The sequence below is a fragment of the Choristoneura fumiferana genome, chromosome 21 (genome assembly GCF_025370935.1).
Source record: "Choristoneura fumiferana chromosome 21, NRCan_CFum_1, whole genome shotgun sequence".
NCBI classification, from domain to species: Eukaryota; Metazoa; Arthropoda; class Insecta; order Lepidoptera; family Tortricidae; genus Choristoneura; species Choristoneura fumiferana.
Window position 1 is genome coordinate 9,681,214 of NC_133492.1, and position 22,765 is coordinate 9,703,978.

Here is a 22,765-nt window from a genome sequence, read left to right on the forward strand (position 1 = left end):
ATTTATATCTACTTTATATCTTTATGTATGTTTGTGTGTTCATCAGTTGTGTCCAATATATGCAACTTACATTTTCTTTGATCTAGGCGTAAAAAAGGATACACCCAATTACGGCCCTGCACTGTTCTACGCCGATGGGCTGGCGTAGTTCAATTGTTTTTGTGGTCGAAACAAATTTATTAATTTTTAAAAATTTCGAATGTTGTTTCCGTGTTCCCCTATCGTTTTATCAAGGTGTCTAGAGCCTAGGTGTTTGGGTGTACATAGTAGTTTGTAAACTTATTCTATCGCTGTTTGACTTTTCGTCGAGTTTCAGTGAATCTAGACCTTGTTGTATTATAGTTTGTTATTTAATTATTGATTCTGTCTGATAATTATTGTCTGTGTTAGGTTTGTTGTCTTGTGAGTTAGCTTTTAGTGTTGTAAAAAAGGTTTTTAGCTGGGGGTATAGTTGTGGGGACAATCAACGGTTAGGCAGTGGGTCGTAAAGCTGCTCTAATCAGTGATTAGTTCTACACTGGTGTATAGTTTTTAGGTAGGTTTCTTTTAGGTTTAGTCTTGGTTTCTGTTGACACCAAATAGGATTAGTGGACTCTTTCGGGTTGTATATTAGCGGTTGCTATATTAGTGAATAAGTTAGTTTTTCGTTTGGCTAAGGTAGTCTCAGTGTTATCGTGGTTTCTGTTTGTCTTTCACATTAGGGTTGTCACCTAGTCGTTTTAAGTTTCGTCGTACTTGGTTTAGGGTTTACTTATCGTTTGTACGGTAGGGTAGTATTAGGGTTGTCGTCGTTCTTTTTGGTTGTTTTAGTTTTTATTTAATGCTTCAAATTTTAGCTTTAGGCGTTAATTTCGGTATGGTGGTTTTCGGTTAGAATTATTATACAGTCTGATTCTTTTGGTTGGTTTAAAGTTTTTTATTTTAGTAGGGGGATAACTGCAGCATAATTCTGCTGCATGTAATCTAACCTTCTTTTTGAAATTGAGTGTTAACCTATTTTTGCTTATACGTTTTGGTCGTTTAGTTGCGGTTCACTTCTTGATTTTTTTTAAAGGTTTGAATTGGTATCCTGGAAACGTGGAACAGAGGACGCGAAAATTTGGTTTGTCAAATGTGTTTTCCCGTGGATGATTTTTGGCAATAGTGCCTTGGATTAATATTTTGGTTTAATATTCCTGGGATTTCTTTTATGTGACACATATAATGGTGTTCTAAAGTGTTAATTATTATAACCTGGCGAATTGATTGTTTCTCCAACTGCTGCGAGCTGGTGGCTCGTAGTCGCCTCCCTTTTATTAAAAGCCGGATCTGTTTTTGCCAGTTTCGGGTAAGTTTTTTCCTGTTTTGTTGCGAATTTAGGTTTTGTTAGGGCTCATGGTTTGAATAAATTCTTAGTCTCTTTTATCTTTTCAGCTCCCACCTTACGGTGTGGATTTTTGTGGACATCGTACTGCGCTCCGCACACGATTGTGGGCATAATTTGTCATCGCTTCGGTGTCGGGATTGTTGCCTGCATCCAGTGACAGGGGAACCGCTCCACACCAACAACAAAGACCACGTGAAGATTGTCACAAACTTTTGGAGTTTCTTACCAAAACTTTTTTTTTGGCTTAAACGGCGAACTATTTTAAAATTTCAGTAACTTCATTATTTTTAAACAGTATTCTATGTTTTTTTTGCGCGCTTCTAGTTTTATATCGTAGTCTTAAACAAACACGTTCGGAATATATTTTCTACTGTTAATAGAATTTTAAGCGCATAAGATCCTACTCTACTTGGTGTAGTATCGCGAATTATTTTGTAATTTCGAAAACTACTTGCATAGTTTATTTGCCCATTCCATATATATTTTGTACTATATTTTTCAAAATTCTAAAAGCCCACGAAGGCCTCCATGATTTCGGTAATCTTTTGGCAAAACAATATGACGACCCGTTAATACTACTCTGTTATTTCATCGGCTGATTTTTTTTACATTAAATCTTTATTAATCATATCTCAAAATTATACGTTTCATTATATAGTGCGCATTGCACATTAAGTGTTTCATTGAATTTTTGCCTTTCGTGACGTATTGTAATTATTATTAAAACTAATTAAGTCTGTTTATTACCGTTAAACTAATTTGAAGTCAAAGGTAAAAAGTATTCCATTCACTCGCGCGTAAATGCAATCATGTTAAAAAGAGAGTAAGTATAGTTATTTTGATTAGGTATTAAATTTTAAGTATAGGTTATTTAGGGACTTAATATTTTTTACTGTTTTTAAAAAACACGTATTAAATAAATTAGCCAGTAAATGTTTTTACCCAATCACCGTATACCGTATAAGCAGTTAAAAATATCAAATACATAGCAAACACATAATAAACACAAGTCTACATAACATTCAAATACCACTGCAAAAAAAGCAAAAGAGCGTATATATCAATATTCAAAAAAAAGATCTCGACAAGAAAATTATATGATACAAAGAATTCACTTAACACGATTTATTATAATTACATTATTATTTAATTATAGTATGCGGAAGTACGGAACATACTTTTATACAAGTAGGATTCGCTATTGAAGGGATACGCTAATGCGGATCAATTATTTCCAAATTGTCCATGAGTACATCATTAACTTCTGTAACACGCCTTGATATAATGACTTCTTGACAATAGACTCATTTTATCCGTTTCACTTTATATATTTTTGGCCTATCTATAAATGAAAGAATAAAGACTTTATTTTGCTTGAAACTTTAAGCTACCTTTGTTTTAGTAAAGTTTGCTTAACGTGTAGTGTCCTAAATGTATCTTCCTAACATACATGATTATTCAAAAACATAAAGCGACGGCAGGGTTAGGATATCTGTTTCCTTAAAAAAAGATCTTAAAGATTCACGCGTCTTCAAATTATAAATTGCTCTAATTGCTCTCTTTTGTAAGATAAAAATTTACTCAATGTGCAGCAGATCCCCATAAAATAAGGCCGTACGAAATAATGCTATTAAAGTAAGCAAAATACACCAACCGTGCCGACGCCACATCGGTTAGCTGCCGTATTTTCCAAACTGCAAAAGCAGCAGAGCTCAATCTACTCGCGATTGCTGTGACGTGAGGTCCCCACTGTAGTTTAGAATCGAGCGTTATTCCTAAAAATACTGTTGATTTTACAAATTCAATAGTTTGACCATTTAACTTTATATTAGAAACTGAATTCGAGCTAGATGAATTTATCAACGACAATTTATTACATTTAGTTTTCTTAGGATTTAGTAACAAATTATTCGCAGCAAACCACGCGGATATCACGGACAGGGTTCCATTGGGCTCAATGAAGTCGGTATCTTTTCTACTAACCTTGAACAGTAAAGACGTGTCGTCAGCAAACATAACTATACCCTACTTTTGGCTTACCATATAAGTAAGGTCATTTACATAAATAAGATACAGGCATGGGGCAAGAATGGATCCTTGAGGCATTTCGACCACAGATCCCTCCGATACCGTTCCGTTAATCGCTACCTTTTGCTTTCTTTGTGTGAGGTAAGATTTAATGAGTTCTAAAGCGAGGCCATGAATGCCATAAAAATTTAACTTACAAATTAAAGTATCATGATCCACACAATCAAAAGCTATCGAAAGGTCGCAGAATACACCTATAGCCTCATGTGATTCCTCCCAAGCTTGCAATATGAATTTAACTAAACTATGACCCGCGTCTGAAGTAGACCTGCCTTTTGTGAATCTGAATTGCTGTGGATGCATGATTTTATGGGTATTAAAATGCGAGATCATTTGCGTCAGCATTATTTTTTCGAATATTTTGCTAAACGCTGATAGGATGGACACAGGACGATAATCAGAGGGATTATCTTTATCACCTGATTTAAAAATAGGAACTACTTTACTATATTTCATCAAATCTGGAAATACGCCTTCATCTATACAGCTATTAAAAATAAATGCTAAAGTTGGAGCAACGACATCTAAAATGGAATGTAGAACCTTAACTGAGACGCCCCACAAGTCTTCCGTTTTTTTTTACTTTCAACAATCTAAAAGTCTTAATGATGTCACAAGGAGAAACATGCGTGAATTTAAAATTACTTTTTGTTTTAAGAGCGATTCAGCTATCTTTGAGGAAGACGCGAGACATTTTGTCGTTTCGATGGGGATTTTAGAGAAGTAGGTATTAAACTCGTTAGCTACTTTAACCGCGTCCGTTTCTAATACGTTGTAAATCTTTAATGATATAGAGGACTCCGCGTTCTTACGTCGACCGGTTTCAGTATTTATAATTTTCCAAACTGTTTTAATTTTATCATCAGAGGACTTAATTTTATTAGTTACATGGGCTGCTTTTGCTTTATTACATATAATTTTGAATAATTTTGAGTAATCCCTGACATACTGGTGGAAACGTTCATCAGTGGTACACGATTTCTTATCATAAAGATCATATAAGACGTCCCTACTCCTACGTATTCCGGTAGCCCATTCATTGAATGATAGTTTGTTTCCTATTTTAATACGTTTTTTACGACACGTTTCATCGTATTCCTCGCATACAGTATTTAACAATATTTTGAAATTTTCGTTTCGATTTTTAGTATTTACTTTTAAATTGCTTACTTTTTGCGCGATGTTTGTTTTGAGACGGTCAAGTCTTTGTTTGTTCAACGGCCTAATTTCTATGGTTTGATTAACACCGCCCCTAGCCAGAGGTAACTTCACTGTTTGAGCTTTGTGATCCGATCGTACTCCACTGATAACAGCTTTTTCTAAATACTTACAAGTTAAGCAAATGTTGTCAATACATGTGGTCGAAGTGGTTGTGACTCTGGTGGGTTCATTAAATTAGAAATTTAAATTAAAAGATTTTAAAACAGAAATAAACTGGTCTTTTTCAACGGATTGTGATAAAATATCGATATTAAAGTCCCCGCAGACCACCAGCGCTTTATTACGTTTTACTGATTTCCTTAGAACATCTTCCATAGTATTTATAAACAAAGGAATACTCGAGTTTTGTGGTCTATATACACATAAAATTAAATACTGTTCCGTTTCCGCAGAAGCGATCTCGCATACACGTTCAACAGAAAGGCTGGACAGGTCTTTGCGTTCTTTGAACTTTAAACCATTTTTCACTAATATGAGAGACCCGCCATCTGCTGCAGATTATCTGCAGAAGGCGCTGGCTATTGCATAATTATGTACATTAAATTGCATTGAATCTTTTTTTAGCCAGGTTTCTGTTAAGCAGATAATATCTAAGTTTAACTTTTCAGAGAGTAATTCTAAATCTAATATTTTGCCAGTGAAGCGATTTATATTTTGATGTAGAAATGATAGACTACTTTGCTTCTCTATTGTCGGTGTAGGTAGTTTAAAGACACATTCGCGCTTGAAGGTGTCGTCCTAACGGGGCCGGGGGAGGGGGGGTGATTTCCGAATACGGAATTAATATAACATGCTAAGGATTTAGCAAGCTTGTCGGGGGTCAGTCGGTAGTCACTAATAACATTATTAGTGTCAAAAAATAAAACGTCACTATGACGGCTCGTCATCTTAAACAATAATTTGTTTAAACGATATAAATGATTATTGGATTTATTTAGAGAAGCAGAATAGGGAAACGCACCTATAATAATGTTTTTAACACCTAGTTTTGATAGTAAATCGAATCCAGTTTTTATGTCCGAACACCTAACGTCGGACCCGTCACTTAACATTAATACAATGATTGACTGCTTAGTCACCTGAGTGAGCATATTTTTTTTCAATTATTTGTTTGAATGAGGCATTAGGCATATAGTTATTTATGACACAGCTGTTTGATATATTATTATACAATAATTTGCCCAATCCCTTTTCTATCCTATCAGAAAATACTAGGGTTTTATTAACATTCTTACAGATATTTCCATCATTACCTACAGATATATCACAGAAGTCCACGCTGCGGGTGGGTAACTCGGACTGATTATGTAATTTAGTTTGCAATGCGCTCTCGCGCGCTAACAAATAATTGACGCGATGTTCGTTAAATGAACATAAATCAACAAGCTCGTTCGCGGCCAAAATGTGTTCACTAATTTGATTTTGACATAATTCGTATTTGCTAGTTAAGTCCCTTAGGGAACATTCTAACCGGTTTATTTCTTCCCGTAGCCCGGACGTGTCTGTGACATAAGCGTACCTACTGTGTTGTAATTTTTCATTACATACATGTTTTTAGCTCGTTTACCACAATAACGCCGTATAGGTAGATACTAATTAGTTAAATTACGGCTTGTAGTTGATAAATACAGCTTGTAGCTGTTTAAACCATGGTTCCCATGAGCCCACAAAAACCGACCGTCAAATTTAATGTTTTCTTTAGCCCAAAAATAATATTCCATTGTTTAAAAAGTCATTTGTTTTAAAATATCTGTCAGAAAAGTTGTGCTGTAACATATAAATATATAGTCTAGATACTTCGTTGAGTTCCGTGCCGGATTCTTCTCAACAGAGGTTTTTCCGAACTGATGCATGGTAGTTTTTTTTGACATTCATAAACTGTGCTTGTTATAGCATTAATTGAATAAAGATATTTTGACTTTTGACATACTGAAGTATGACAGAAGCAACTTGAATAATTGACTGATTCAGGTGTTATTTTCCGGAGGTCTATGTAATAAACCCAATGTAGCAAGGGCGGACGAGCAACGTAAAAGGGTTGTTGTTATATTATAGAAGAGACATGCACCGTCAATTGAGTAAATAGGTACAAAATTTCAACCTTATTACAATTTTATTCAGATTTAGTTTGGTTACAATTTCGGACGGATATAAATGGATATTTGTTTGTTTAAATAGTGTTGTAAAAAATCGGTAACAGATTTGAGTCTTTGTATGTTTAAAAGACGGTGAATTAAATTTCGTCTCCTATTAGTAGACTGTAATATAATTATGCACTTATGTACAAACGCGTGACCAACAAGAAGTAGTATTTAGATCAAATATCTAATTCTTCTAGTGGTTCTCTATCACTGAGTTGGTCAGTTCTCTTTGTCTATAACTGCTCACATTTCTATATAGCCCTCTAAGCCTCTATAGCTTGCTCTTAATCAGATTAAAAAAATCGACGTGCAGTGACTACATTTGTAGACGTTATGGCTAGGGGCCGCTGGTAATAGTAACTGACGACATCGCAAAAGTTACGGGCAACCAAGTGTCGATTTGTCGTTCATTGTGGCGTTCTAAGGGCATCTTAAGGGCAACAGTGGGCATCTTCCGGCTGATGATGATGATGATGATGAAAAATAAATAAAAACACTTGCCTCGGCGGGTCGGGCGCGTACTTGGCGACGCAAGTTAGGTTGATGTCTGAACCAGCACGCACGAACAGCTCCGGACCAGACAGGATCTCCGCTTTTGACACTGAAAAGATAAACAAATTAAAACTATCTGTTAAAAGTATCCCCTCCTAAGAAATATTCTTCTCAATACTGATGCCAGGGGCAATACAACTTGTACGATTTTTCTTGCAGGTGTAAACTTGGCTTTAAGAGTAGACTCCGAAAACTGAAAGTGTAAGAGTCACTTTTTGCAACGTGTTTGTTACGATCCAGATCCAAGCTGAGCCCACGTGGCATGGCTAAAAGCGATGCTGAAGGTTAATAAGAATAAACCATTATCCACACCCACACGACAAATTCCTTCCTTTCATCGATCGACAGTATTCATCGCCATTGATACGGTGGTATTTACTTCTTATCCGGTGAATTACAGTTTAATACAAAAAAACCTCTTTGAGCCTATTTCCAGACCCTCGAATCAATCACACACATCGTCCCGTGAATTGTTTACAAATTTTTAATCTCAAAACGTCTTATCAGTACATGCAAAATAACCAAATTAAACCCTTCCTGCTACTAAAGAATTAATAAAATTTTATCCACCGATCCCGCCGTTATTCCCAAATTTGGGCAAGCTTAAAGTGTAATACAAACTCCATTAAAAGGATCCTCGAATAACAAAACCTTTTAAGAGATACATTAACTAATAATATTTCAGGTTACCTTCCTATAAAACGCTCTCGTGTTTATCTACTTAGATTTTATGAACCGTAACTTTAACTACACAATAATATTCTATTGTAGTATATATAGACTAGAATCGTAGCGGTGGCGTAGCTCGTAACCCCGTAGCGCTCGCGTAGCACTTGCTACGCCGTTCTCTTATCAGAATTTAATATGTAGTGAAAGTAGTTACTATCATTTAATATTGATATCAGTTCACTTCACGATCGTTACGCTTATTGATCGCAATTTTAATGAAACTTTTTTTTACCTAAGTTTTATTTAAGTGACCTTGTCCTATTTTATGTTGATTAGTTGTTTTTGTTTGATTGTTTTCAGTTTACGATGTTTATTGGTAATATACATGTTATAGTATATATACTGAAATCTATTCATAAATATCTGTAAAAAAAAGTACTAAGCGAATCTTTGATTACGTTGCTTAAAAGTTTTAGATGTGTGATGCGTGCTTGATAATTAGCAGAAGACCCGCGTTATGCTGCTGGGACCGCTTTGCGATTTCGCAAAAAAATGTTTTTATTTTTTATTTCTGTTTAAATTGTATGTGTATATTTTTCCGAAAAAGCTAATAAATATCTAGACACGCGGTAGCGTGTCAAGCCAAGTTCAAGCTGACAGAACTGGCGAGCAGCACCGTGTGTAATTTTACACGAACCATTTGGAGCCACTTTTGCAAAGGCAAATATAATTCGCATATGAGAACTAGCCAAGTCCTTCAATATATTATCCTAAGTTATAAAAGAAATGATATTTTAAGTTGTTATAAAATAATTTCAGGACTGACCATTGAACTTGGCACCTTGGCACTTGGTACCCATTTAGATCTCACTTTTTTTGTCATTAAAGTCAACAATCAAGGCATTATATTATAATATTGAACTTGGTTCTCATTTCAAATTTATTTTTTGAAGGGATTTCTATTTCTATTTTTCTAATTCTTATTCCAATTTTATTATTCGACTGGATGGCAAACGAGCAAGTGGGTCTCCTGATGGTAAGAGATCACCACCGTCCATAAACATCTGCAGCACCAGGGGTAGTGCAGATGCGTTGCCACCTTAGAGGCCTAAGATGGGATACCTCAAGGGCCAGTAATTTCACCGGCTGTCTTACTCTCCACGCCGAAACACAACAATGCAAGCACTGCTGCTTCACGGCAGGATTAGCGAGCAAGATGGTGGTAGCAATCCGGGCGGATCTTGCACAAGGTCCTACCACCTGCAATTAATACTAGTGATATTAGTGGAATAAAAACATACACACATACTAATGCGCTTACGCGCTTATAATGTAAACTTTCACATTTATAATAGTAGTAGAATTAGGGATTTAAGAAAGAAAAGAAAGAAAGAAAAAAGAAAAAAAGTTTATTTTGGCTCCAAAAAGTACCACCTAAAACTAAGACTAGAACTAGCACTAAAACTATTCTATTTTTAATTTTCCTATAACTAATGCGATAGAATTTGAATGCATCTGTTGTTCTATTCTTTGCATCTACTTCATGATTCATCTGATTTTAAACAGGATTAATATCAAAAGACACAAGAGCAGTTGAAAGCATCTCTTTGTAAATCAAATGCCATAAAAAGATTCGGTTCGCTTTTGATTAAATCGATGTGGATTTCGGGAGAAGAATTACAGAAATTTGCACTGAAACTAATTTTTAGCTCTGTCTCGGTTATTTTAACCATAGCTCAATAACTTTAAATTAGATTTTTGTATGCAATACGCTATCAATTTATTATTTCGTAAGCAGACTGTGTTTTTTTCGTCCTGGGTGAGCAGTAGCTATATGTTCTATAGGAATGTGTGTGTGTGTGTCTATAGGAATGTGTGTGTGTGTGGTGTGTGTGTGTGTGTGTGTGTGTGTGTTTGTTATGTGTGTGTGGTTTACTAATGTTTCGGCGAATAACGTTTGGCAACCTGTTTCATTTCGCAACTTTTCATTTCCCAACTGTTTAATATTTCTGAAACTGTAAATATTTCAGGATTTTTATAAACCTAACCTAACCATACCCAAAGGGTTTTACACGATGGCCCTGAAATAAATCCTGAAATGTTTACAGTTTTACATTTTGCGAAATGAAAAGTTGCGAAATGAAACAGGTTGCCAAACTTTATGTTGCGAAAAGGCAGTACTCGGTGTATGTGCTTGAGGCGATGACGTTTGCACAAGAGCTTTTTAATTTCAGTTATACTATCAATTCATTATTATATGAATAGAAATAATGATAGTAGTAATAATGATATTACTTACTTGTGATTGAATCTCAAAATACGCCTAAAAATTACAAATTAAAGAAACAAATATCAATATTCACGGCGAACTGTAAAAAGTTAAGGTGACGCATCGCTAAACAATTAATCGAAAACAGAGCGTTTGTACCCCGCAACCCGCTCACACCCTCTACTTTTACGCGGCTTGCGTGTCACAGTCGACGTATGATACACTGACAGAGCCTAGACAGCGCGCTAAAACAGACAGAGACGTCTTAGAGTTGCCCTTACAACTTTTTTTTAGTTTTTTGCAAATAGCAGTAGGTAATGAAATCACGAGTATTTTTAACAGACTTCAAAAAAAGGAGGAGGTTATCAATTCGGTTGTATTTTCTTTTTTTATGTTTGTTACCTCAGAACTCCGTCATTCGTCTAGTAATGCTTTTAATTAGGTCCTATATGCACAAAACAGGATCTGATGATCGGATCCTAAGGAAATCGAGGAAGTCTTCAAATATTGTAGGGACACCTATGGTAATTTCGATATCTTTAGTAGTAACTTGTGCATTTGCTCTTGAAAATCTTCATTTCGTGAAGTGAACTGATGATGAAGACCACATTTGACCACCGAGCTACTACTCGATAACAAGTACCTCACGGGTTGAATTTCAATGACTTTAACACAGTTGCTAAGCAATTTTAGTTAATCGTAATGCATATGGTGAAATGGAACGGGTGACAATGCACCAGGACTCCTCAATAATGAAAGTCTCTGCATCGGAAAAAGCAATTTTTGTAAAGGTGACAAGCAGTTGACATTAAACTATGTATCTTAGATCTTTTACACTGAAAGGCGTGAAAAAAAATATATAACGAATAATTTAACTGACTACAAAAAAAACCATGAAAATAATTTTCTACCATTCTGAAGTCGGTGCCTCAGCACGAGTCAGCAGGAGTAATTGAAGCCCAATATACGCGTATAGTATGTAGGTGAGGTAGACGACTATATAGGTCCACTCCTGCTGGCTCGTGCTGAGGCACGATTCTGAATGGTAGAAAATTATTTTCATGTTTTGTAGTCGGTTAAATTTTTTTATTCTTATGGAACTATTTTACATGGAACTAGTATATAAGGAGATAACTCTTAGAAATAAAGGCATTTTTTCCGCCATCACCGCCGGCAACGGTCGCGCACCAAACAATTAATCTGTATTTTATTCTTCCCAGAATTAAGATTGGTTTTTGGAGTCTTTTTGTATTTTTTTTTTTATTCAACTCCAAATTTTGTTACTTTTACGATCATCCCGTAAAATCCACATCGAAAATACAAACTGAAACAAAGATCAGAAAATCAGGAAAGCGCTGGTCTCTTTTCTGGTTTTTCCGTGCATCTTGTTTGTTTGTATTTTCCAGAATTACCCAAATTTAACACCGTTATTATTCGGAAACTGACATAACATAATTTGAGTTGTCAACGTTAGCTACACACCGAAAACTCAGATTGCAAGCCTACTCGTACTTGATTTTCAGAAACTAATTTCATTATAGCTAATCTGCAATCAAACGAACACTTATGCTGAGAAAGTTTTACAAGTTCCATTATAAAATGATTAAAATCAATTATTCGGTGCCCAAATCTTGATTTTCGGTCTCAGTCTGAAACAAACGTTTATTTTTCTCTAGATATTGTAAGGGTCAACTTTTTATTTAAGGTTCAACTGTGTTATTTTTAGTACAATAAATATTCGTAACACCACAGATCAGTACGGTCAGCATCAAAAGTAGCTGCGTATTTTTAAACTTTGTCGTTATACAACAACGTACTTACAGCATACAAATTTGGCAATATCCTAATACGACAAAGTTAAAAAATGATCCGCTACTTTGGGTGCTGACTATACAGTGAAATCACAGTAAAAAAAAGGCAAAAGTAGAAAAAAGCTGTCTACATCTTTAAAATTAACCTTTTTAGAACCTAAGTACAAAACAAATACAATGCTCCGACTCTTTATTGTACACCAAAGTATAAGTACATTCGTTTACTGGCTTTAAGTTAATACAAAACTTACTGATACTTCAGATGCGCATTCTAATACTATTTTGAGAGATGAGTTATTTTTCTCACATTATATTTCTATCTATAATAGAAAAAAAAACATTTTTTACAAGTTTCAAACCAAAAGATATGATCTTTATTCTGCTCACGTAAAAATTGTCAATAAAAGAATACTTACTGTAGCTGTAGACCTACATAGTTTCTTCAAGAAGGTCCTTATTATTCTTATCTGCAGTCCTTAAATAAATTTCTTATTTATAAACTTGAATTTGTTATTAATTATACTATAATTACTATGTAGGTAGGTAGGCGTTTTCAAAAAAAAAGTGTACCTTTTCTTTCAAAATGTATTTAATTTTTTCATATAAACTTTATGAGTGTATGAAAAAAAAAAAACGTTACAAAACTGTAATTTTTGATAGGGACTTTTTTTAAACCATCAGAATCGATTGTACTTTTGATTCTGAGAAGGAAAAACTATATTTTTCCAAAATTGAAAAAAAAGAATGAATACGCTTTTTTTGTGAAAACGCCCAGGTGGGTACTAAAATCTTACGAGATTAATACATTTTGTAACTGCAATGCATTGGCGAATTTTCTCGTTTTCTAAAGAAACGAAATTAAAATGAAGCAATATTAACTTCAATCAAGAGTTGATATTCAAAGTAAGTAGATCTTTAAAATTAATATGGATACATACCACTACATACCCTTGCATAAAATCGATTGACATTGTTTTATTTCCACCTAAATTCGAAGACGGCTCCATGACTTTATTCTCAGATCTTTGTTCTAATGATAGCTTCCTGAAAGATAATAATGTATTTTTATTATTTGTGTTACTGCTTATTGAAATGTGAATAGTTTTGTAAGTATAGTCAATGGCTTTTTGTACAAACACTGAATTGCAATAATTAAAGGAATAAAATCGATTTTCTACAGTACCTTTAGATTTCTAAAGTTTAGAAGTTAATGTTTTCGCGTACTTAGGTACTTGCAGTTCACTATTGGTTCACACACATACTTTAGAATATTTTTAACTATTAATTACCTTACCTACCTACCTACTTACCTATCTAAAAAGTAGGTAAGTACTTAGGTATTACCTACCTATTATACTCGTATAAAACTAGAAGCAGATAGGGAATATTACTGCAATGTTCTGCCGTCAGAATGCAGCACTAGCACAAACCGTAATCCAATGCCCTTTAAATGTCCGTAAGATACCAAAATATCACATTATATCTATAAAATTTTTGGAAATATACTCTATTGTTACTTTCGATGTAAATATCTTATTATTTTGTTAGTATGTCATATGTCATGAACGTCATGGCGACAAACTAAGAACTGACGTTGTCATGGCGATTTGTTTACGTTTTGTGCCAGCGAACTGTAGAAATATAATGATTACTCACCTTTTCTTAATCATAACCATACATTCATGAATTAAACACCTTCTTTTTCCTTTTTGAAGATCCGACATTTTTTCCCATTTATTGCTCGGTATAATTTTATATGCGATCGATGGCGCGTGGCAGTTCGACTAGCATAGTCCGTCGCTGACAACGCGGCGCGGTCTGAGGCATGCGCTGAGAGGGACTGGTTTCATAGGGTTTCATACAAATACGAGCGCGCGCTAGCTTATATTAAAATGTCGTAAGCGACAAAACGGTTTTTTCGTTTCAACTACAAATTACAATTTAATAAATAAAATCCAACTTGAAGGTTTGAAGTATGGGTTAAAACTAATTTAATATGAAAATTTGGAATCTTAATTGATCTGGGTTGCCTGTGTAACAAGCAAATCCCTGTCTTACGAGAGGTATCTTTGATATTTTTTTCTGTGCTATAAAATTTTAAGAATCGTGTTTCGGCAACTTGGAAAACAAGTCATTGAAATGAAGAATCAGGTTTCAAATATCACTTTGATATGTTTTGTAATTGCTGAGATAAAACTAGATGTTTTTCACCAAAATGCCCAATCGTCGTCTTAAGCTTTGCAAGTTGTCGTGCTAGTTCCGTTTTTGCCAAGTTTAGATCTTTGTCTTTGTATTCGTTCAAAATATCTGACCCGGCTGGGGATCGAACCCGGCTCTAGCTTTATTGTCAGATTCTCTAACCACTTAGCTATCCAGTCGCCGTACACCCCGTCGTATTTCATCGTCATCTTTGTAGTCAAACCACTTTAGGTTTCCATAGTTTACAGGATCGTATAGATTATGTAACTGGAAAAAAATGCACTTTTTTTCATAAAACTAACCGTGATTGATTGAAACTTAAAAAGTTAGATGATGACCTGTTGTATGTGTAGTAATGTGTCCGTATATATATGTCGACGTTCCATATTCGAAAAATGACTTAGGCCCCATATCAATTCTGTGCACTTCTACATACTATAGGTAATCTTCTTAAGTTTTTACCTAGTGATAAAAAATTAAAAATATTGAATAGTTTGGCAGAGGTTTATAGCTATAAGTATTTCTGTACTTCTTTTGTTTTTTTATTTAAGTACATAAATAATAAAAAAACCTAAGTATACTAGGTATTTTCTTGTTTCGATTTCCAACTACACATACGACTGTTTATTACATAAACAACAAGTCGCAATATTGTACACTACAGATAAATTTGAATGTTATTTGTACCTCATATTTGTTACAAAAGATGGAGGAAATCACAAAATTGATAAGGATACACGCAATATGAGCTCGGAATGGAAGTAAAAAGGTAAAGGTACAAGGTTACCGAGGCCGGCCTAGTCCAACATCGGTATTGTTCTTACAACGTAGGATTTTATTGAATTCCGAATATCAAATTCAATACCTAAAGAAGCCGTTACAAGGTGCGCGTGAATCGGAACAAATTTTATTTTACAAACATTCTCAAATTAGTTTGGTAGGTACGAGTACGAGCAGGTACCATCAGCCAAATATGTGGTCTACCACCCTAAAGTTGACAATCGTTTGCATGTCCTAAAATAATAATGCCAATAGACGTGTCTGTCATCTTGAAAGTTCGACTTTAGCGACATTTTTATTTGATAGGAACTTGTTTAAAAATTGATAGACCACTTATTTGGCTGATGGTACCTTAATAATTATAAATACGCCATGGTTGATAAGAACTCGGACTCATTGGCTTTTTAATAGACGCATCGTTTTATTCAACATGTGCTCTTGATAACAAAACATTGACAATCAGTATCAATACTAATATACTCGTATTTGCTTGCCCAACTTTAGTGTAATTTTGACAATGGTCCGGCCATTAAGCAGCGTTTTCACCAATAAAGTGCGAGAATGTGTTGAGTCGAATTTATTTTTCAGTAACCAATAGAAACGCTTCATTCAGGTACCTCTCTTCGCTCCGCTCAGCTGTTTCCACCAGAGATGACCTGTGCGAGGCGACGTAAATGAAGCGTTTCTATTGGTTAATGAAAACACATTTCTCGCAACACATCCTCGCACATTATTGGTGGAAATGAAAACGCTGCTTTAGGGTGCAGCGATCGCTGCAGTGCTTTGTGCTTTTTTCAAATACATGAAATGATGTTACCATCATATACCATTCAAAACTACTACTGTAATACCACTTATGTAGGTAACTAGCATTCTGAAGCGAACAATGCAAACAAAATATTTGCAGATTATTTCAAGTTGTTGAATCTGACACTGTAACTAATCAAATTCTTTGTACCATTTGGTCCAACGGAATAATTTAAAACAAACATTTTACTTAGGTCAGGAATTTCTATTATGCCTTGTTTTTTTTTAATTTTGGCCGACTCAGAACGCGCTTGAGGCTGAGGGTAACAAAGAAAAGGTCTAATTGGATAGAAGAAGCCTTAAAAATCTCATCACAGTAGTAAAAATGTAAGATTTATTTGTAATATTTAGTGAGTATTGGCACAAAACACAGATAGTTCAGAAGTCCATACAAGTGCGCTCGAGCAACGCACACAATAAACACTGCTCACGGACACGATATCTCGGCACGGTTGGGACCAGCGCGAGCGGGAGTGCCATGCGCTTGAGACACGCGTCTGTTAACTTTTTTGTGCAATAATGGCGCAACAAAAAAAAAAGTTATTATAACTGTTCAGTGGACGGTTGTTTAAATTAAATAACCGTGAATTTCGCCAAAAACGAAATCATCGCAAGATAATTTCTGTGACAAATTTATAATATAACAATGCCATTAAACTTAAAATATTTTACTTCCCGTTTCATTCTCAACAATAAATCAAACAACTTGATAAGAGTGCCACCATAGTTTTTTGGTGCATAAGCCAGGCATCCTTAGAGCGACCGCCGAGCGTAGGTATGAAAAGTGAAGTACATACAGGAGATTGACTTCTGAACTATCTGTATTTTGTGGTATTGGCTTACTGGAAATAGGTTGAAGAAAAATATAGCTCACGCTCACATCTAAGAACTATTGAATCGATAGTCGCCCCACAGTTTAAACTATTGATATATTCCTACACTTTACAGGCAACAATATACATATATCACGTGTAACTATTTTACCAATCCCTTTTGTCAGCTACTCATCAACAATTTATCAATAAATGTCATTTACAAACTATTTAAAATGATTGACTCCGGGAATTAAACATTTGACATTTCATTCACAAAGAATTAAATAATCAACACGCTGGCCTCACTATATAGCTTTCGTAGCTGCAGTTTATAGCTATGAGCACCGTCGCGAAAAAAGAGGAAGTAATATTTTATCTGTTTTTGTCAACAGCAAGTTTATTCAACAAAATCTAAGATTTTTAAGCGATAAAGTTATTCGGATGCGTAAGAAGCAATTCGAACCAACATTTCTTAGTTGTACCAACTGCAGCCCGAAAAGGGAACCCTGGTTTTATAAGCTAGCAGGAATATCTCTACCTACTCGCAGTTTCTCCGTAACCCGGATTTTGTAAATGTGAAGTTTATGTGTGTTTACCCTAAAATGTCTGGTTAGATTTAAATTAAAATCTTTGGAAGATCAATCATATAGGGCACTTTTTATACCAATATTCCAATGGAGATGTAGCCTACCATGAAAAATAATGAAATCTCAATCACTAAGTGAAGAGATTTGGCTCCGGTTTTATTAGGTACGGAGTAGATGAAGGCCACATTGTAATCTTCGTAAATTTTCATTGGAATTTAGAAACATTCCATAATTTCAATCCATCCATACTAATATTATAAATGCGAAAGTGTGTGTGTTAGTATGTATGTTTGTCGGTCTTTCACGTCGAAACGGAGCTACGGATCGACGTGATTTTTGGCATAGCGATAGTTTATGGGCCAGAAAGTGACATAGGCTACTTTTTATCCCGAAAAAAATGCACAGTTCCCGAGGGAACAGCGCGCGATAACCGAATTCTACGCGGGCGAAGCCGCGGGCAAAAGCTAGTCCAACTATAAAAAATAAAAGCCGCGGGAAAAGACATTGTCGAAGTCATAGTCATAAAACGTCATATTTTATTGACGGTTTGTAACAGTTCCCAAATAACGTCTCGAGGTTTTGTATCTTTCGACGGTTAAAAGGCTATTTGATGCAAGCGCCATTTTGGGCGATATTGAGTTATATACATCATTGGAATCAGCGAATTTTTCCGCGTCGTTTGTTCCGTGGGTTTGAGGTAAATCTGAGCACTTTTTTGGCGCTTGACTCCATCGAAAACTTGGGTATCATTCCGGTTTACGGGAATTAAAGTGTAGCAAATTTGGTTGTTTTTTCAAAGCATGTAGACCCACAGAAATAAATGTTTTGTCTGACTATTTGTAACTTCAAAAAAATCAAAAATTCAAAATTATTTATTTTCAACTTTTGTTTTAAAACTACTGTTGAATCCTCCTTTGAAGTAAAGCACTTATATTAAAAGGAATTCGCTCTTTCATTCAAGTTGTTTCAAAGTCAAAAATAATAACTAATGATAGTTCATTCTGAGACGAGGCATGTGCATAACTTTTCCATTTCTCCTTCGACGGAATGAACTTTCGGCATTTGAATTACTTTTACTTGATGTCAAATAAATTAACATAGAATCCTAATTCGTTTTGCTTTAACCAGATTTATAATTGAATGTAACTTAAATCATTTTGCCTTGAACATTCGAACATTGTCTCTGTCGCTTGAATCAATCTTACCTGAACAATATACTGGTATGGAACCATTATGATTTGTGCTAATTTACCTTGACTAGTTTTTAGTCTTTTCGTCACTTCAAACTATTTTAGTTATGCAAAAAATAAATATCTGCACGCTTGATCCCTTTATATTAGTTCAATATTAATACGAAAGACGGAAAAGTTGGCGAAGAAGGCCTGAAAAAAAAGAAGATAAATAGAAGGTTAAAAGAAAGAGAGGCTCAACAAAAATTCAAAAAAATATATTAAAAAAGACGGAATTATAGTCAACGAAAGGATTTTTCATCCAAATCCCTGCGTAGGAAAAAAATGCGGCAATAATTGCCAAGAGGTAACTGAAGACAAAAGAAAGAACCTTCAAAATGTAAGGATTGGTGGTGGAGTAGCAAAAAAAAGAGGAAAAAAGAAAACGCGTTAAAGATTCGGGATATCGAGCAAATACTTTCGAGTACTTCATTAATGATGAAGAAGGGCGGCGACAAGTTTGCCTTAAATTTATTTTGAAGACTCTTGGCCTCAGTGATAAATATGTCTACTACTTATACTGTGTCGCAAGCGTTTTAAGGATTATCAAAAAGTGATCAAAGAGGAAAAACTATCCCAGGTAATAAGACGACTGAAACAACTCGAGTGTGTTATAAAATTAATTAAATGTCTTCCAGCTCTCCCGTCACATTACTGCAGAAAAGACACCACCAGACTTTACCTTCCAGTGGAATTTAAAAGTATTAAAAACTTGTACAGGATTTATAAGGAAGATTAAACAGTCGTCAGTAAAAATGTTTTTCGAGATATATTAAAAAAATAATTCAATTTAGGATTCCACGTGCCTAAGAAAGACAAGTGTCTGAAATGCATCCGTTACGTGGTCTCTTTTTCTGGTTTTTCTGTGCATCCATGTCGTAGTTTGTATTTTCGATAATTATGGTGTCACGCGGGATACCGTAAAAGTAACAAATTTGAAGTCTATATTTGGAGTACCTAAATATTTATGATTTACTTAAATATAAAGAAGAAAAAAAGGAACAGTTAACTGAAAAAGACGCTGCAATAAATAGATATGCCTTTCACAGAGAGCTAGCAAAAGAGAAACCGTCTATTTTTTGTACTCCTTCGATTTGCAGAAGTTTTGAATACTCCTTATGAAAATAGTATTCTTCTTTTCTATATAAATAAAAAATATACTGTATATAATCTATGCTATGTTTTCTCTGGGGAGAAGCAGATGCAAAACGTGGTGGTAATGAAGTTTTTACTGTTTTAGTGAAATACATAGAAAATGTGGATTCACGTGGCACAATCAAGCATTTGATTCTCTACTCAGATTCATGTCCGGGGCAGAATAAAAATAAAACCGTATTGACTGCAGTCCATATCGCACTATCAAAAGCACAAAACCTTTGAGTCTATTCAGTTAAGTTATTTGTTCCCGGGTCATACTGAAATGAGCGTTGATAGCAAGCATTCTGTAAAAGAAAATTCAGTCCGAAACACGACTGTATGGGCCCCATCCCAATGGCTTACTATTTGCCAGATAGCCAGAAAATATGTTTTCCCTTATACGCTAGACCTAACAGACTGAGCGGACCGGAGTAACAAGAATATGACCACTTAGTCAGTAGAAGCGCATCTAACTATGCAATTCGCCGTAGCGAATTAGATAGAGTCTGTTCGTCTTCTCCGCTTGCAGTAGAAAGTTTGGTCTACGAGCGTTACAACCGCTATCAGTTTCCTGTTGCTTATACTGAATAAATGAGTTAGGTAGAATGGAACGATTTTATAAAACGATATGGTGTACCTACATGCGGTACAATTAAAATTCATTAAGATTTCTTGCTTACGGTCTCTCATTTCTGAATATATGCAACAGGAAACTGGTAGCGTTTGAAACGCTCATAGTACTACCCTCATAAGGATCCAGTTCTTTCAAACAACGTACCGACAACAGTTAGTCGAAACGACAAGCTGATCTTCGGTTCCGTGGACACTTGGCACTCGTAGGCGCCGGAGTCGCGCGGCTGCGCCGGCGCTACCCGCAGCGTCCACTCATCGGAGCCGTCGGCGTGGAGCGCCGCGAACCGCGCGTCGCTGCTGTATGTGTGCACCCCCACTGTCAAGATGTGGAGGTCGCGCTTGCGTATCCAGGATACCTGGCGACAAGAGACAGTAATATGAGTTTTAATTAACAGGAATGTAATGGAAGCATAGAGCAAACGCCGCGATGCGACAGTTAGGAAATGGAATTCGCTTTCATCGTTTGTACAGTCAGCTGCAGAGAAAAGGTACCCCCCTGTAACGGCAGTATCTATACTTACCGCCGTTACAGAGGGGTATCCTTTCGCTGCAGCTGATTGTACAAATTTCTGGATAGATATAGTTAATGTTGGGCTATTTAGGTACTCGTATGGCTGACCAAGTGGGTCGTCAGTTTATTCTAAAAAATACATTTGAACTACGTATTCCTATAATTCAGGTTTTCTTTCAATAAAATATACTTATGCATATAAGTTTTAATATATATTTGTTACGGGATGTGGACGGTGATCACCTTTATTGAGCTCGCTTTATTGCACTTGCATGCATCATAATCACGGGTAGACTCGCGTTTCCTTAAAAGTTCCCATTGTTTTTTTTTATATAAAGGAACTAGCGTCCCGCCCCGGCTCCGCACGGGTACAATATTCAAAACAACCCTCCTTTGGACGGTCAGGTAAAAAGGTCTCCGTGCCGGCAGCCCGTACTTTGCACGGGCAAAATTTCCAAAAAACTGGCTAATTGCGAGTCGGACTCGAGCACGAAGGGTTCCGTAACGTTATCTATACTACATTAGACATTAGCAAAAAACGGCAAAAAAAAAAACACGTTTGTTACATGGGAAGTCTCCTTAAATATTTATTTTAATTTTAATTTAATCATTTATTCTTATCGTGAAAATACGACTAAATATCCCGTGAATATTTCAAGCGTCTACCTGTTGCGGTTATTAATATCGAGAAAAATGGGCAAAAAATCACGTTTGTTGTAGGGAGCCCTACTTAAATAGATATTTTATTCTGTTTTTAATATATTGTTATAGCGATAATAATCACGGTTCTTGAGATCCAGCCTAGTGACAGACAAACGGACAGTGGAGGTTTAGTATTAGGGTCCCGTTTTTCCTTTGGGTACGGAACCCTAAAAAGGTCTCTAATCAAGGGCACTTCACACACATTTTTGAGCTCCATTTTTCAAACACTACACCCGACCCGCGCGAAGCCGGGGCGCGACGATGTAAATGCATTATTTGGTTAGATTGATATTTTTAGATTCGTAATATCTTTTGAATGGATCGTCCAATTTGAATAATTCAAAAAATAATCTACAGGTATTGAAACAGTCATGAATATGACATGATTTATTTTGATAAGGATTAATACAAAGGTATGAATAAAATGGTCTGTCTGGTTAAAATTTTAAAAAATAGTTAAGTATATGAGTAACGTAACTAGCAGGTGGTAGGACCTTGTGCAAGGTCCGCACGGATTGCTACCACCATCTTGCTCGCTAATCTTGCCGTGAAGCAGCGGTGCTTGCACTGTTGTGTTTCCGCGTGGAGAGTAAGACAGCCGGTGAAATTACTAGCACTTGAGGTATCCCACCTTAGGCCTCTAGGTTGGCAACGCATCTGCAATACCTCTGGTGTTGCAGATGTTTATGAGCGGTGGTTATCTCTTACTATCAGGAGTCCCACTTGCTTGTTTGCCATCCAGGCGAATAAAAAAAAAACTTCAATAGTTGCACATATTATTTTTTGTACATATTGATATATTCTATAATTTTGTTCTATCTTTAATATTTTCTGCAGCGCATGCGATGAAAGACATTTTATGACTATTTTTTTACACCTTGGGCTACATTATTGCAGTTTTAGTACGGATCCCTATTTTTTTATAATGTCACTTGGTCCAGTAATCATCGTTTTTTTCCTCGCATTCAAAGTGAAAAGTAGTGTTTAACGCGAGACAACCATAATGACACTCGAACTATAGCCAAACATCTTGTGTCATTATGGTTTGTTTTAGTCCCTCGTTGAACAATCTACTATTTTATACCATAGTTGCATAATAGGGCTTCTTAAAGTCGAGTGCCCGCGCCGAGCGCCGCACCTAGAAATAAGCCGTGTTAGCCTAGCGGTTTGACCTATGGCCTCTCAAGCAGAGGGTCATGGTTTCGAGCCTGGCCCTATACCTACCACGAAGAGCAAAATTCGAACTTC

At 35.7% G+C, this 22,765-nt stretch overlaps 1 protein-coding gene and 1 pseudogene across 2 annotated transcripts in view; one reads left to right on the forward strand and one right to left on the reverse strand.

The window, feature by feature from the left end:
* The window catches only part of LOC141439747 (zwei Ig domain protein zig-8-like), a 68,034-nt gene that overhangs the window by 20,497 nt on the left and 24,772 nt on the right, over positions 1-22,765 (reverse strand). For both annotated transcript variants that reach the window (XM_074104119.1, XM_074104118.1), the window contains exons 4-5: positions 20,450-20,660; positions 7,318-7,417 (exon numbers count right to left, since the gene is read on the reverse strand). In XM_074104119.1, the coding sequence (XP_073960220.1) occupies positions 7,318-7,417; positions 20,450-20,660 (311 nt within the window). The remainder of the gene's footprint in view (positions 1-7,317; positions 7,418-20,449; positions 20,661-22,765) is intronic.
* LOC141439941 (uncharacterized) lies at positions 17,321-20,092 on the forward strand (annotated as a pseudogene).